The sequence below is a fragment of the Toxotes jaculatrix genome, chromosome 7 (assembly GCF_017976425.1).
Source record: "Toxotes jaculatrix isolate fToxJac2 chromosome 7, fToxJac2.pri, whole genome shotgun sequence".
NCBI classification, from domain to species: domain Eukaryota; kingdom Metazoa; phylum Chordata; class Actinopteri; family Toxotidae; genus Toxotes; species Toxotes jaculatrix.
The window spans coordinates 5,543,497-5,558,625 of NC_054400.1; the positions used below are offsets into that span (position 1 = coordinate 5,543,497).

Here is a 15,129-nt window from a genome sequence, read left to right on the forward strand (position 1 = left end):
TAAAATGTTCCCCACTGCCAAGCACTACCAGCACCATCAATATTTTAGGACTCTTTGATTTAAGGTTCTGTTGTTAGATTTGTTGTTAAAAAAAAAAAAAAAGAGTGTCCTCTGAAGATTCTTTAATGTTAAAAATAGTTAATAATTACAATCTGCTGAACAAAGCTGCTTCGAAAAGTTCTCATGATTTTTTTTCCCTCCGTTAAGAAACTTGAGTCATTCTGTTTATCCTTGCTTTCCATGGCACAGAGCTGATGTGTGCAATTAGGAAGCTTAAGGCCAGGCACTGCTCTGAGGCATTTTGGCATGTAAAGCAACATTATCAACAATTAGCCACAAACTTGAACTGAGTAAGAGGTTCAGAGGATGTTTTGTTAACTATGGTCAACTTTGACTTTTTGATCATGTGCTCACCTTTATTCCAGTAGACCCTTTCTCCCCCACTGGGCCATCTAGACCCCTTGGACCCTATGCAAAGAAATAAAAGTTGTCACTGATGCATAGCTTTGGAAAACATGGCCTTTAACAGACCCGCGGCAGATGTTGCTTAATACATTAAGTCAATGAATTTAGCCACTCAATCTCCATTTTCGTCATCCCCGTTTAGTGGAGCCTGGGAGGCAGTTCCCTTGGTTTTATAGTGCACTATGGTTAAGCCCACACTGAAGAGACACGATCAAAGATTGTGGCTATTTTGCAAATACTTGGCATCTGCGAATTAGCTCCACAGTGAGCCCAATCCACACTGTGTAGACTTTGTCCCCATCTTTCCACGATCATACACAGTGGTACAGCCGGCACACTGGGGTTATTGTAAAGAAGCCTGAGGAAAAGGTCGCAAATCCTGTAGCTGATTCATCCTTGCCTTTTAAATTGAACCGAACTATTGGCTGTCAGAAAACTAAAGGACTGACTGTGTCTTTTGCTTGTTGTTCATATAAGCATCTCATATAAAAGTGATCTGAGCAGGGCCAGAGCAGAATACGTCTCCTACTCATATAAGGCCTTGAAATTTTGAATTGCTGCTTGGCAGTAAGAGACAAACCTGTTCAAGGCTGTTAGTGAGAGACTGAAATGCAGTGGTGTTTAGTATTGTGGAGAAACTTATCATCCACAATCCATCCATTTTACTTTATTCCGATGTAAATTAAACTTTCTTGAAACAAGTCACACCTTCGTGGTACTATGGGAGTGATCTGTCTTATTTCAAAGCAGAAAACAATATGACTAAACCCTAGAAGTAAAATTAGAAAACTTAACAAGATACAAGAGCGAACAAAAAGTAAGGGAGGAGAAAGAATAAAACATATTGCTTTTACCAACAACATTTTTAAAATGTGTGTCCTGAGGAATAAAGCTCTTTTTTCAAGGTAAAGTCACAATTCTTAAGACAAAACTTTGGGCACAGGTAAAAGTTATCACTGTTTTTACCCATCCTGTTGCCTGGGAATCATCTTTAGATATTGTCGGAAGGAGAATGGTGTTCATTCGTGCTGGTCATGATTCTATTTTCCAAAGCCTTGATATAATCTTCAGTTATTGCAGTTATTAAATATTACATTAGTGACTGCTTGAGATATCAGGGGAACCGTGTAAAACCAATCCAGAGAATGAAATGCTCCTAATTATACCACTTATTCATGTTAGATCAATTATTCATTTAGTCCAATGATCCTGCTGTGCAACCAAGGGCTATTTTCACAAAATAGAAAACTCAATTATGGAAAAGCCAGCGAACACTGGAATTATCCCGAGATCGTGGCAGACATAACAGCGCACACATGTTTCCATTGCTAAGCATAGTCTGGTGTTTTTGCACTGCTCTGCAGTGAGATGAGTCTGTGTATGGCTGGATCTGATTGTCACTTTCTCTACTTGTGCTCTTTCAGTTCTTCTTCCATTTATTCCAAATAAAATGTTATCGCAGCTGTTTGGGGTATAAAATACATGATGCTACGAGAAAATATGAAACGAGACTTTAAAAACTCTACAGCTATGCTCGTGGATCTGTGAGGCAGCAGTTAAATGCTAAAGCAAGAACAGCAAAACTCTTGTTCTGACAGTGTTAACATGCTAATGTTTAGCTGGTGTTCACCATCTTAGTTTTGCATGCTAGCATGCTAAAATTTGCTAATTAGCACTAAACAGAAAGTCCAGCTGGAGCTGTTGGGAATGTGTTTAGTACTGAACAAATTAAAAAGTTATAGTCATTTAATGGTTATATAATCTTACGACACAGATTTCAGTTACTTACCCTAATGCCTTTGGGTCCTCTGATGCCAATGGATCCCCGTGAACCAGGAGGCCCCTGAATGTGTGTTAAGAAATATTCTTTGAGCTTAACTGTATGGAAACTGGAAAAGATATGAAGGACAGTTGTCCAAGTGGCAAGTTGAATACAGGTACACAAAAACAGTTAGAACTGCCATAGACTAAAATATCCTTTTTCTAACCAACCTATTCAAACAATACTCAGCAGCTGAGATTTTTAGTATAATATTTATATAATGTGTATAATGTTTTTAGGGCCTTTATAGAGGTTAGACTGATATATCGAGTCAATGGATTTTTTTTAAAAGAGCAAATTGGGAACTGGCAGACTGGAGTTAACATAGAAAGATGCAATATTGTTTAAAAACAGGAATAATGGTGCATATTCTCACCTACCACTGCTGCTCGGTGCAGTCAGGAGTGCAAAAACTTTGTGACTTTCTACCAGAGAGAGCAGTTTTTCTTCAACTTTTCTATCTGGTATTAAGTATCAATCAAGGTCTGTTATGTAGACCACAAAACTGGCAAGAGTAGTCTGTGCTTTACCTTCATTACACATAAAGCTATGACAATGGCAATAGTAAACTTACTGGGATCCCTTGTGGTCCAGGTGGTCCTGTCTCTCCAGGTATTCCAGTGTGACCCTGATAAATATAACATTGCTTAAATTATATCTAATGATATCTAATAACATTAACAAAGAAATCACGAATTAGCTCTAAGATTTCTGGAAAATTGAATGGCCTTATATTATCTTCCTAATAGACGATTACTGTTTAATCATTTAAATCAGTCTCTCCAAGCATACCACACCCCCTTTCCCTTATGTGTGTAGAATTGAATGCCCCATGATACGAGAGACGGGGTCCAGACTTACTCCTTACCATCGGCCCCGGTTCACCTGGCGGCCCAGGGGCACCTGTTTTTCCTCGATCCCCCTGAGGAACCACAAGCCACAATTAGAGAAACTTCTCATGTAAGGACACACCTAATGATTATTTATATTAGCAATTAATCTGTCTAATAACTGTATAGGTTAATTGATAAAAGCGTTCAGACTTCAGAATATCAAAAAAAAAATCACAAATTTCACAGAGCCCAAAGTGATGCTTATAAATTACTGAGTTTTTAAGAGCAACAAACTCAAAGACATATACAACTACTGCTACTACTCTGTGAAAAGCAACAAGCATGTTTAAGAAGCTGGCATCTTTTACATGATAAATGAGTTTATTCATTATCAAATTAGCTGTAACTGCCTGATTGTAATCACATGCTAGAACAACAGATCAACAGATTAAACTGGACATTGGAAAACACCAAATTGTGACACAAGCAAAGCGTGACAAATTAAGACCATGCTAACCTTTTCTCCAGCGATGCCCATCTCTCCAATAGGCCCAACAAAACCTGGCAGTCCCTGGAGGAGACAAAACATGCTGTCTTAACTGTCTCTTATTTCTCTTAGTTATATTTCTCATAATAGGCTGCTCAGCTTTGAGGCTCCAACAAAACAGACATAGAGAGAAACACAGTGAGCATCAAACAGAAACGAGCAAAGACAGGGAGAAAAGCCTTTACCCTCTCGCCAAGCTTTCCGACCTCGCCAGTTATCCCGGTCTCGCCCTACAGCAAAGCAGCCAATTAGAATATCACAAACTTATTCATGCCTTTCGTTTTTAGTTCAAATCAGTCGAAATGTGCTCGGAGGCCCGTTCCCCTGTGGTAACGGAGAATTAACATCTAATTTACACACATTCAGATGATATATTATCATAAAGAGAGAACCAGGGAGAGAATGTTCAGTTAAGGATGACAGTGGTTCGGTGGTGGATGTGTGACTCTTAGGTCTGACCTTGAGTCCATCTGGGCCTGTCAATCCAGGGAATCCCTGCCTCCCAGGCCTGCCCTGAACAGAAAGCAAAAATGACACATAGAAATGTACCGCAGCTCCACACAACAAAACAATAAAGTCTCCATATCGCCTGTAAAAGGTGCAGTCTGCGAGTCTGCTGTCCCACGAGAGGCCGTGGCACAAAACAAACCCAACAATTGATGCCAAAACAACAACATCCCTTTAAGAAACTTAATGATCCAGAAAACAAAGAGCCGTTTGCAGCATCAAAGGCTTCTTATTACTCACAAAAGTCACTGGGTCATTTGTGCTTGTTTTCAGTAATCACATGTGGGTTACACTTTTGGGGACTGGCAGACTGGAGTCAACCCTTGCAAAAAATTGGAAAAGTCTTCTCTATTGTTTAGCCCGGGATGACTCCAAACAAACACTTTTTTGGACTGAGAAAGTCACTGCGGACTTCTATTTATACTGCAAAACAATTCAAAGCCATCCTATTTGTCTCTTACAAAATCCTGCATTTGGCTTCCATGGCCTCTTTATTCAATATGTTCCATGTTCAGATACTGAAAACTGAGAATATAAATCTACGTATGGTGAAGATATTTGAAAAATGAACAACAAAAGGGGACTATAAGAGTTATTTCATAGTGCCCCTAGATTAACTTCCCTAGACGCTAATAAGTAATTATTGTCAGTATTTAGTCAAAGTATCATCACATCAAACTATATTTGACAAACAGCTATACATTTGGTATGAAACTGAAAGACAGTTACTGTGATTTTTGTGTGTAATTTATTTTTACGATAGAAAAGAGCATAGCAATTTGCTGACCAATCTGGTAATATGAGTATACAGTGTCCAATAGGAAGTCTTTCAAAACAGCTTTAGAACAATAGAGAGATCAGTCAGCCAACAGACTTGCTGTCCATAACAGACCATAGATTGCAAATTAGGCAAAGCCTAAATTTAGGAAGAGGCATATGGTGCTTTTGTGTAGAAGGTATTGTGGTCTGGTGTGTATAGTAGATCCTACGTGATTATGGTGTTATGGTGTTTTCTAACTATTCTGGAGTTGCAGGGATTATCCAATCAGCACTCACCTCGAGTCCAGCGGGTCCAGCTGGCCCAACTGGTCCCTCATCACCCTGACAAGAAAATTGCGGCAAAAGGTCAGGGGAAGAAAAACGTCTTTATCTTTTGCTCATTTTCAAAACATCAACACACCAAAGTCAAACCCACCTGAAGTCCAGGTGTTCCTCTCGGACCTGGCAAACCTCTTGTCCCTTGCTTTCCCTACAGATAACAAGACTGCAAGTGAACTTTCACTTTATTTCTGAAGCTTGTCAAATCCTGTTTAAACAGACAAATACACTTTACTAACCTTGGGTCCTTCAGGGCCATTTTGACCTGGTGGGCCAATGTCCCCTGGAAAGCCCTGTGAAAATCACAGAAAATAAACCAAAGGTTCATCACCACACAGCAGCACAATTTCTGCAAGCTGTATTGTATTAACATATTAAATGCATAGATAGAACAACATAAATATGCATCTAGTCAAAATATAAGACTTAGTAAATATAATCTGTCCTACCTCTGGGCCAACAGGGCCTGGTAAACCATCAGGACCCTTCTCACCAGGCTTGCCCTAAGAAATGTCACAGATGATCTTACTGTTATCACACAGATCAGACAACCTCAAAATAATAATATCCAAGTTGACAATACCATAGTCCAAATGCACGTCATAGTTTGTGAGGGGAAACGTCAAGTGTTACAGAAAACAATCTAATATAAATATAAATATGAAAATCACAAGAAATCTGCCTCATAACATGTAAAAAAATCGTCATCGATCTTTATGCAATTCAAAGTCAGGCACAGTATATGCATGTTACATGGAAATCTCAGTTTCTGAAAGCTACAACATTCACCTCAACAAATCACTCAAGCTATTGGAGCTCGGGGAAGATCCTGACAGGAGGAATGAGGCTACTCAAAACTGCTGCTATCACTGCTGTAAAATGCAGACATCATGTGGCAGGGTCAAGCAGGCAAGGAAGTGGGTTTTCCCAGGGATCTCAAATCAGATCAGAGAGCACTCAAGATATTAAGGACACTTAAGAACACATGAGTGCCAACCTACGGATTAGTCTTAATGCTCAGGCCACATTTGCATTGGGAATTTGCCCATTCCCTGCTCTTTGAGGGCTTGTTTTCTCCTACACGACTGCTGTTTTTCTTTTCTTTTTTTTTTTTTTATACATTTGAAGTTTTCCACCCATTTTTATACAAGAGCACAAGCATCTTCAGTGCATCATAAGACTTGCCAAACCCGTTTGATCACACCACTACTCTTTTAGGCCAAAGTTCTTATCCGTAGTAACTAAAGGAGGAAAAAATATAAATAACCCTCACAAGAAAAATCTATAGAAGCTGTGTCTACTCTCAGCCTACTCTGTGCTCCATTAGATAAACAGTACTTCATTTACAATCATTTAATCATTTATCAATCACTAATCAGTGTTTTACATGTGTTACAGTGTTTACATGCTGAGAACATACAAGCAACCAAAGCAGTTAAGCATGAAAAGAAACTGTTTTTTATTAACTGAAAAAAGTATGATCTCTATACAAAGTAAAACTGTACAGTCTAATCAAAGAGATCATTTATCAAAGAGATCCCACCTCTGCACGGGTGCTGGGAACTGTATCCCTGAGCTCCGGTTAACTAAAAGCAGAGATAGTTATGTTGTTATGTTGGTACTTAAGTGTTTGAAAGGGGGATAAAAAATACCTGTGGTCCAGGTTTTCCACAGGGACCCGGCAACCCAGGTGATCCACGGATACCCTGTAACATAAAAGCCAGCTCATTGTAAACAAGTCAACAACACAGAAAACAAAAGCAAATCACATTCATGAAAATACTGATTAGATACAGAAACACACCAACTACATTTCTATGATGAAACATAAATGGTAAATACACTGGACTTCTATAGCACATTTAGAGAGCAGGACATGAGGCTTTAGGTCTCATGAAATCATGCATACAAACACACCAGTGGTGGCAGAGATGCCATACAAGGCACTGGTCTAATCACTGGAAGCAATATGAGCTCAGGGACACTTTGACATGCACATAGGAGAAGCCAGGCATCAAACCACCAATCCTTATAAGACCTGCTCTACCACCTGAGCACATACCAACATACACATACCTTGTCTCCTGGGAATCCACACTCCCCTGGCTCCCCTGGCAAACCAACATCCCCCTGAGAAAAGACAAAGAAACATTAAACAATAATCAGAATATCAGCAGAAAATTATTCAGTCAACAGGCAACACAGAAGCACTGAATTACACCGTTCTGTTATCTGTTTGCTTGCGGAGATACACTTCTATAATAAGCTCTCCAGCATTCATGGATTTAGGTTAATGGTTAAAGATTAATGGTCTAAGAAAGACATATGCAGATCACCTTATCACCTTTCAGTCCGGGTTCCCCTGGGTTTCCTGGTACTCCCTTGGAAGGAAAACGAAAAAACCATTAACATGACTTTTACTTGTTAGCTAGAGTCAGCACTGTCGGGCTGTTTGAAAAAGCTGTGACCATGGTGTGGAAGAGTTCACAAAGTTTACAAACTTGATCCCCAAACCAGCAAAGAGTCTCTGAGCAACTCACCAGTACTTGGAGGCGTACTGGTTAGGACTAATGACTAATAAGCCAAACTGTAGTTTGTTGAGATGTACACATAATATCCACATTGTTTACCTTGAGTCCTGGTGGTCCTGCTAAGCCCATAATGCCAAAAGGGCCCACGTCTCCCTGTCACCAACAACACACACAAACATATACTTACTACACTGAATAGGCAGAAAAAAAATCTACAATCTCAGTAAATTTCAAATGCTCGCTGTCACAGCTGCTTCTATTACCCATAACCAGATCTGGGTATTATATAATTGGTGATATGCTTGTGTCGACAAAAACCGACAGAGTTTCAGTGCTGAAATGATGAATGAAAACAGAAACATGTTTTTATACACAAAGGCTGTTTTCATTTAACAAAAGAGGCCAGATATCTCAGTTGTTAAGTGCTGCAGTACTGTACAAGGCCTTTGCCTGAACAAAATACTGATTGGCAAAATTCTGATTTAAAATAAAAACTGATCTGATCAGAGAGTAGATCATTATAGATGACCTGGCCTCCAAACTTTTCATGATATGGCAATTTTCAAAAACAGTAACTATGGCTACAGCCAACTGGTTTCCACAACGAAGAAAAAGACAAACAGGAACTTTAAGAGAAACAAGTATAAACTATAAATCACAAAATATACAGCTATAAAGGCAGTGAGAAGGATACAACACTCACAATAAGACCAGGGACTCCACATGGGCCGGGAGCTCCCAGTTCACCCTAAGAGGGAGCGAGTGAGGGAGGGAGGGAAGAGAAAGAAAGAGAGATGCAGAAAAGATGCACCATAAACAGTCAGGCAGAGGTGTAGAGCTGCAGAAAGGGAGGGCACCTTTAAGGCATGCAGTGTTTTATTTGCATTTTATTTGTTTAGTAGTTTGTTCCTCCATTTATAGCCTGAGTAATGTGTTTCTCCACTCAGTTTAGCATAGTGAGTGAGCACTTGGCACTTGACACACAGGGGCTTGTTGTCCAAATTATCTACCCCGCAGCCACATGCCATGTCTACATCCTCTCCAAGCCATGCATCCAATGGAGAGATGGATGACACAGCCCAGCGTGGCCTTCCTGTCACCTCCTGCATTTCACTATGAATGAAAGGAGATGAATTCAGCCAAATGGAACATCCCCTCTTCCCTCTGGAGCGAGAGGAAATGAGGCCTGGAGGAGGCTCTCGGAGGTCAGCCAATCACAATCTAACACTGACCCTTGTCAATCACGAGCGGCGTGAGTCAAACTAAAGAAAGAGGAGAGGTGAGTGAAACTGCTGATGCTGCCCTCATCTCAGTATGGATTATGAGGGGTGAGTGAGTTACAGAGTGACTGCACAGATTTGCCTCACAGTCCCTTTTTTTGTGCAACAATAAATTGTTCCTTCTGCGAAATGAAATTCAAGTAAGCTCTGACTCTGTAATTTTTTCCAAACATAGTGCATTGGGCTGACTGAACCTAGACTTAGAAAGGTGAGGTGCTGTAGCAGAGTAACTGTTACTACTTTTTGCATTGGTCTTTTTAAAGTCTGAAGTATTTTTCATCTCTTGTGATGCCCACTGTATTGCAATTTTTTATATGAAAAGTGCTAAATAAAGTCTGAAATCTGGTGAAATCTGTCAAGTGCAATGTTGTGGACAGACCTGATGAATTTCACTGTGCCAAAAGTGAACACAGGGTGCTTGTATCTACATCATTTCACTTACTGGGTTCCCATCAGGCCCAGGAGGTCCCCTCTCTCCAAAGTCACCAGGAAACCCCTGAACACACAGACAAACAGGATAGTCATGTAACCACAGGGGGAACTGGATGTCTATCATGTTCATTAGGTCAGAATATCCATTTTAATTTTGAAATTATTTAGATGTCACATGGTTTTTCAGTGAAGACATCACACCAAACACAGGGGATCAACAAAGTGTTTCCCAAAACAGAAGTTTGCAGAGTAAAGCCAAGCAAATCCCATCAAGTGTGATCCCAGCGTTTCATTCCTGGGAGACCAGCAGGAAATTCCATGGCTGAGTGTTTCCAAGCGACCGAGTGTCTGTGTGTGCAACGCGCTGGCAGGGAGTGCTCAGCAGCCCGCGAACCAAACCCCCAGGACTTGCCTAAATGGCTGAATAAAGCTGCTTGGCCCAGGAACTGCTGACTGGGTCTCTTTTTTTGCTTGGTGCTCGTAATTCCATTATAGAGACAGAACAAGAGGCGTGATGCAGCCATGAGGCCACACGCTCAACATGTGCTTGCCGGTGTGCCAAGGTCAACATGCAACCCACCACAACATCACGGCTCAGCACTCGCCCACAGAAGGCAAAGCACTGTGATTAGAAAAATGACAAATGCCAAAATAGAGGAGAAACCTCTTGTTCTCCGTCTGCAGACAGATCTCACAAAAGTATGAAGACCTCAAGAGATGGCAGAGATAGGGTTGTTTGTGTGGCACACAGCTACTTTAGAACATTAGGCGAATGTGGATGAAGTAATAAGAGGTAATTGGTGCAACATGAAGCCCACAGGAAATGTGGAAAAATTCGCCTCTTTCCAAAAATGTCAATAACTGGCTCTGCTTGATCAGAAACACATGCAAGTCTTTGTTCTTATATGGACAACAACTTTCAGTGAGGTTGGCAAGACCCTTTTCATTAGATCCGTCCAATGGAAATCCTGCAATTCTGCAAAATACATCAATCAGTAGATAGATACATACAGAAGGCGACTTTCCTACTTTCCGACTGTAACGTTGACACAGAAAGAGGGGAAGTGTTATATGCCATTAAATGCAAACTAAATGTAAAGTTTTTTGTTGTTGTTGTTCAAGTTATTCTAGTCTTTGAAACATGAATCATATGTATATCTGTTGGTTCAAACATGCCAACTCTTTCTGTTGTCTGATACACAGCTGTACTGCTGACTCAGGACAGAAAAAAACCTTCATCCACAAAGTGACTGACCTCACTTTTCACCACAGAGGAAGAGAAAAGGCTTGCTCATGACTTGGCTATTACAAGCATACTTTAGTACTTCAGTCTATGTCACTGACCATTACTGCATAATGATATAAAAAAAAAAAAAACATGTACAACCAGACTGAGCCTGGGAAAATATCTGTGGTTATGTGCAGCATTAATATTTTCCATGTAAGCCTGGAAGGATGGGAAATTTACTTCCAGGCGCCAATGACGATAGACTTCCCTGGTCTGTGGGTAGAGACTCCGGAGAGCCAAACCCACAACTGACACATCACATTATCATATCAGTCTAATGCAAAACAAGCACAGTAATAAACACACTGTATAACATACAATGTTTCCTAATCAGCTTCAGCCAGGGAAAATTAATCACACAGGATTTATAGATGAGCGGTCCCTGACTTCAGTAGGAGGCCAGTAACTTCTGATCTTAAAAAGGGAACTGACTGAGAATTTAAATATAATTTGCTGACACATTAACATTTGTGTTTCCAGTACATTCAGCTACACTATTCGGGGTGCGTATTTCTCCCATTATAACAATCCCTAGCATCATTGTGCCGGTGTAGGAGTTAGCACAGCTTTTCTTCACAGATTTACAACTAAGGCCAGGAGGGGCTTCATAGAGAACTAGAGTCTCTGTCAGAGTAATGTTCATTTAATACACTTTAAAGTAGCTCTGCACTACAGTAAGAGTCCATAGATCAAGACAAAACATCCTCACTTTCATGAGGCTGCATTAAAAATGTACTCTGAGAAGTATGTTGAGAGAAAACTTTACCGGCCTACCCATCTTGCCCTTCTTCCCATGAACGCCAGGAATTCCCTGGAAAGAGGAAGGAAAATAGAGTTGAGAGACAGAAAGAGACAAATGGAGAAGGAAATAAAGGACAGATACAAGTGCATGATATAAAACACAGAAATTATTAGACGATAAGACTGAACGACTTTAGCCAAACTTGCAGCCCCGTGACGCTATGAAACTCCTCACATAACAGAAAACAAAAATGTTGGATGGAGTGACAATGGAGAAAGAACCTTTCTGTTCTCAATCCTTACCACTAGCGGGGCATTAATGTACTGACATTTCATACTCAGCTTGTTAGGCTCAAGTTCTACAGTTGTTCAGCTTTCATCACACTAAAGTGTTCTTACTTAGTCTCAGCTGTACTTAAGCTAAGCGGTACTTTGAGCCAAATGCTACATTAGCATTTGGCTAATTTGTATTCAACATTCAATGTGAACCCTTAGCAGAATTTGTTTGTTAGTTCTAGGACTATTCTGTCATAGTGGAAATTTGACCCTGTTATTATTGGCACTACATGAAAAGTACTGACTTGGGATTCATTCTCTAAGGACCATGCTGTAGGTGCTTGTACCAAATTTCAAGGAAATCCATCCAAGTGTTGGATCAACTGAAGGGAAAACTGGATTCAAAATACTTGGGAGTGAAAATCCCAAGAGATCTAATGTCACTGTTTTGATCTACGGCCCTGGAGGTTCATACTAGGCTTAAGTAAATTTAGGTTGTTTGTAGGTTGTGCTACGCCCCCAGGTTTGATCCAATACAGTATAAGCCAGCTTGCACTACTTTGGACTTATAAATGTGATTTTGGTTCATGGGCCAAAAAGATGAAGTAGAAATAGATTTCATCATTTTGGCTCATGAACAGCCATTTAATTCAACCCAGTAGGCATTCACTCTCAAAGTCACTAATACTCACTCTCTCACCATCAGCACCAGGAAGGCCAAAAAGCCCAGGGATGCCAATGTGACCCTAGAGAGATGAATAAAAGATGTAGTGGAGGAAAAGATAAGACAAAGATAGATGGAAAAACAAAAGGAGGTGGACAAGAGGGCAGAATTGATGAAGATGGACAGAGGAACAGTTAGATGTTCACACCAGCAACACATATATACAAATATCTACAAAGACTTGAGCTGCGATGCTTTGATCAGTTACTGCACTGAAGGCTTTTTGTTACAGTGGAGGAGTCTAGAAGAGCCAAGCCTTGAGGCAAGTGTATATGCCCATGGACTGCATGGTGCTGGCTTCCACGATGTAGTCCAAGGGCACATACCCTCACATCAGGGATCCGTGAAGATCTCTCTGCCATACCTGCTCTATGGAAGAAGAGGGAAAAAAGTGGCAAAAGGGCAGTAGGAGAAACTACAATGACATTAGGCTATATGAGAAGCTAACATCTGAATGCACTATGGCTGCACTCAGCACCAGAACAATATATTTTTATGATATTTGCCAAACATTAATGAGACAGTCTGAGTTAATTGGTCCAACTGTATTTTAAACATATACTAACAAAACCATCTGTCATTATCATCATGGAGTTAACAGGGGCAAATGAGTGGCGTTTATGACATTGGTCTTTTTATGCACCCACACTGGTTAGGTAATTAATCGAGCATGCATACACAGTTCATTTAAAAAAAAAGTGAAAGTTCAAAAGCTTTGTGGTACAGAAAAGAAACATTCTTCTCTCCCCTGTGGCCTTCAGTGGGAGCTGAAGTCATTCTGAGAATGAGACTGTCATACTTAACTGTACATACAAACTTGTTCTCACAAAAGTGTGAGATAAACAGCACTTACTTTCAATTAACCTTTTTATTACCACAGAACAAACAAATAGTGCCTTAAAGGGTCTAGATTTACTCAAATAAATCAGTGCTAAAGCTGTATTTTTCCAGCATCTACTTACCCTGACTCCTTTTGGCCCCATTCTTCCTATAGGCCCAGGAAAACCCTAAATGTAATATATGACAAAACATATTTCTGTGGTTACAAACAGCAGCAGGACAAATAACAAAATGTTGTGATTATCTAACCAGGTTTAACATTCACACAACTTGATGATAAACATCAGCTTTATCCAGAATTTTGCATCCTTTATTAAAAATCCTAATTAGCATTTTGGCTGACATTTGTAGTGTAAATACTTCAGCAGCATTTATATCAATTTCTCAGAGACCCTGCCAGCAAATCTGCCAAAGCAGAAAGTATCCCCCTGCAACCATAAAGATCAACTCTCAGCTCAACTCCCCACAGCAAAGTGCAGCATCTTGACATGAACCTACAGACCCAGTGATTCACAGCATACAGATGGTAGGGGGAGCTAAAACCTAATCCATCACACACCACTAAGTGTCTATAGGGATCAGAGTTCTGACACAGTAAGTGCGCTGAAGCACAGAGGCAAGCACCAAGACCCGTGCCTGAACTCTACATTATCATAAACATTCAGGGAGCGCAAGTGAGTGAGCAGTTGTCCAGCTGTTTTTGAAGTTTAAATTTGCTTAAAGCTAAGAGGAAACAGATTTTAAATGCAGAGAAACCCTAATGCTCGCCAGCTTTGACTTCTTAGTGTTAAACACTACTCCTCGAAGTGGGGCGAGGAATGACACTCACAGTTTGGAAGGACAGAGGAAGCTTATTTGTACCCGGGGAGCTGCGGCATTAGTCACACTTTTATTACCTTTTCTTTCTTCGGGGTAGTGATTACTATGGAAACCTTTTGACATTTTATTTCCTCACTAAGACTGGGAGCATCCATTGCTGAAATTCCACCACAGGTGCTTCAGCAGTTTAGAGCTGCTGTCACTCTTTCTGGGACATTTTTTTTCCTTTCATTCAGCCGCTACAAACTTTTTATTTGGATATACCAAATTAGGTTTTTTTGAGGCTGATGCTGATATGCCGATGGCTGAGATTTTTTTTGCCAGCATCCAATATGTTGAAATGTGATTATTCTCTAACAAAAGTAAACACACAAGGATTCAGTGTTTCGCCTGTAATTCCCGTTTCATTCATCAATCTGACAGTAAGCAAAAATTACTTGCTCAAATTTGATTTATTAAAAGGTCAAAATCACCTCTATATTTTCAAAAAGCTGAATTCACAATAGAGATGATATCCTGTCCTCCATTTATTGTTTATATTTGTGTGTGTGTTTCTTCGTTTCTATGTCTGTGTGTGTGTGTGCGTGTGCGTGTGCGTGTGTGTGCGTGTGTGTGTGTGCGTGTGCGTGTGTGTGTGTGGCCCTGTTCAACCAGCACTGCAACACTAGATTTACTGCACCTGCCTGCCAGGATAGCCTTTGGCCCCAGGGCTTCCATCATCTCCCCGTTCACCCTGTGGAGAGAAAGACCGAACAGAAATCAGCACTAGCAAGAAGCAGGAGACTAAAAGAGGGGAAAGGAAGAAGGAGAGAACTAAGGGATGAACAAAGGAAGTTTTATTCTTCAGGATAGAAGATTTCTTCTAAGCACACACTGCTTCTCTTGGAGCCTCACTGATTGCAATAAAGGGGAGTTAAGCAAGACAG

At 40.4% G+C, this 15,129-nt stretch overlaps 1 protein-coding gene across 1 annotated transcript in view; it reads right to left on the reverse strand.

The window, feature by feature from the left end:
- Positions 1–15,129, reverse strand: part of col27a1b (collagen, type XXVII, alpha 1b) — an 82,717-nt gene that overhangs the window by 41,920 nt on the left and 25,668 nt on the right. Inside the window, exons 9-29 of the mRNA XM_041042738.1 lie at positions 14,883–14,936; positions 13,507–13,551; positions 12,513–12,566; positions 11,570–11,614; positions 9,526–9,579; positions 8,507–8,551; positions 7,903–7,956; positions 7,609–7,653; positions 7,349–7,402; positions 6,925–6,978; positions 5,722–5,775; positions 5,512–5,565; positions 5,370–5,423; positions 5,231–5,275; positions 4,127–4,180; positions 3,853–3,897; positions 3,638–3,691; positions 3,156–3,209; positions 2,862–2,915; positions 2,255–2,308; positions 415–468 (exon numbers count right to left, since the gene is read on the reverse strand). Coding sequence (XP_040898672.1) covers positions 415–468; positions 2,255–2,308; positions 2,862–2,915; positions 3,156–3,209; positions 3,638–3,691; positions 3,853–3,897; positions 4,127–4,180; positions 5,231–5,275; positions 5,370–5,423; positions 5,512–5,565; positions 5,722–5,775; positions 6,925–6,978; positions 7,349–7,402; positions 7,609–7,653; positions 7,903–7,956; positions 8,507–8,551; positions 9,526–9,579; positions 11,570–11,614; positions 12,513–12,566; positions 13,507–13,551; positions 14,883–14,936 — 1,080 coding nt within the window. The remainder of the gene's footprint in view (positions 1–414; positions 469–2,254; positions 2,309–2,861; positions 2,916–3,155; positions 3,210–3,637; positions 3,692–3,852; positions 3,898–4,126; positions 4,181–5,230; positions 5,276–5,369; positions 5,424–5,511; positions 5,566–5,721; positions 5,776–6,924; positions 6,979–7,348; positions 7,403–7,608; positions 7,654–7,902; positions 7,957–8,506; positions 8,552–9,525; positions 9,580–11,569; positions 11,615–12,512; positions 12,567–13,506; positions 13,552–14,882; positions 14,937–15,129) is intronic.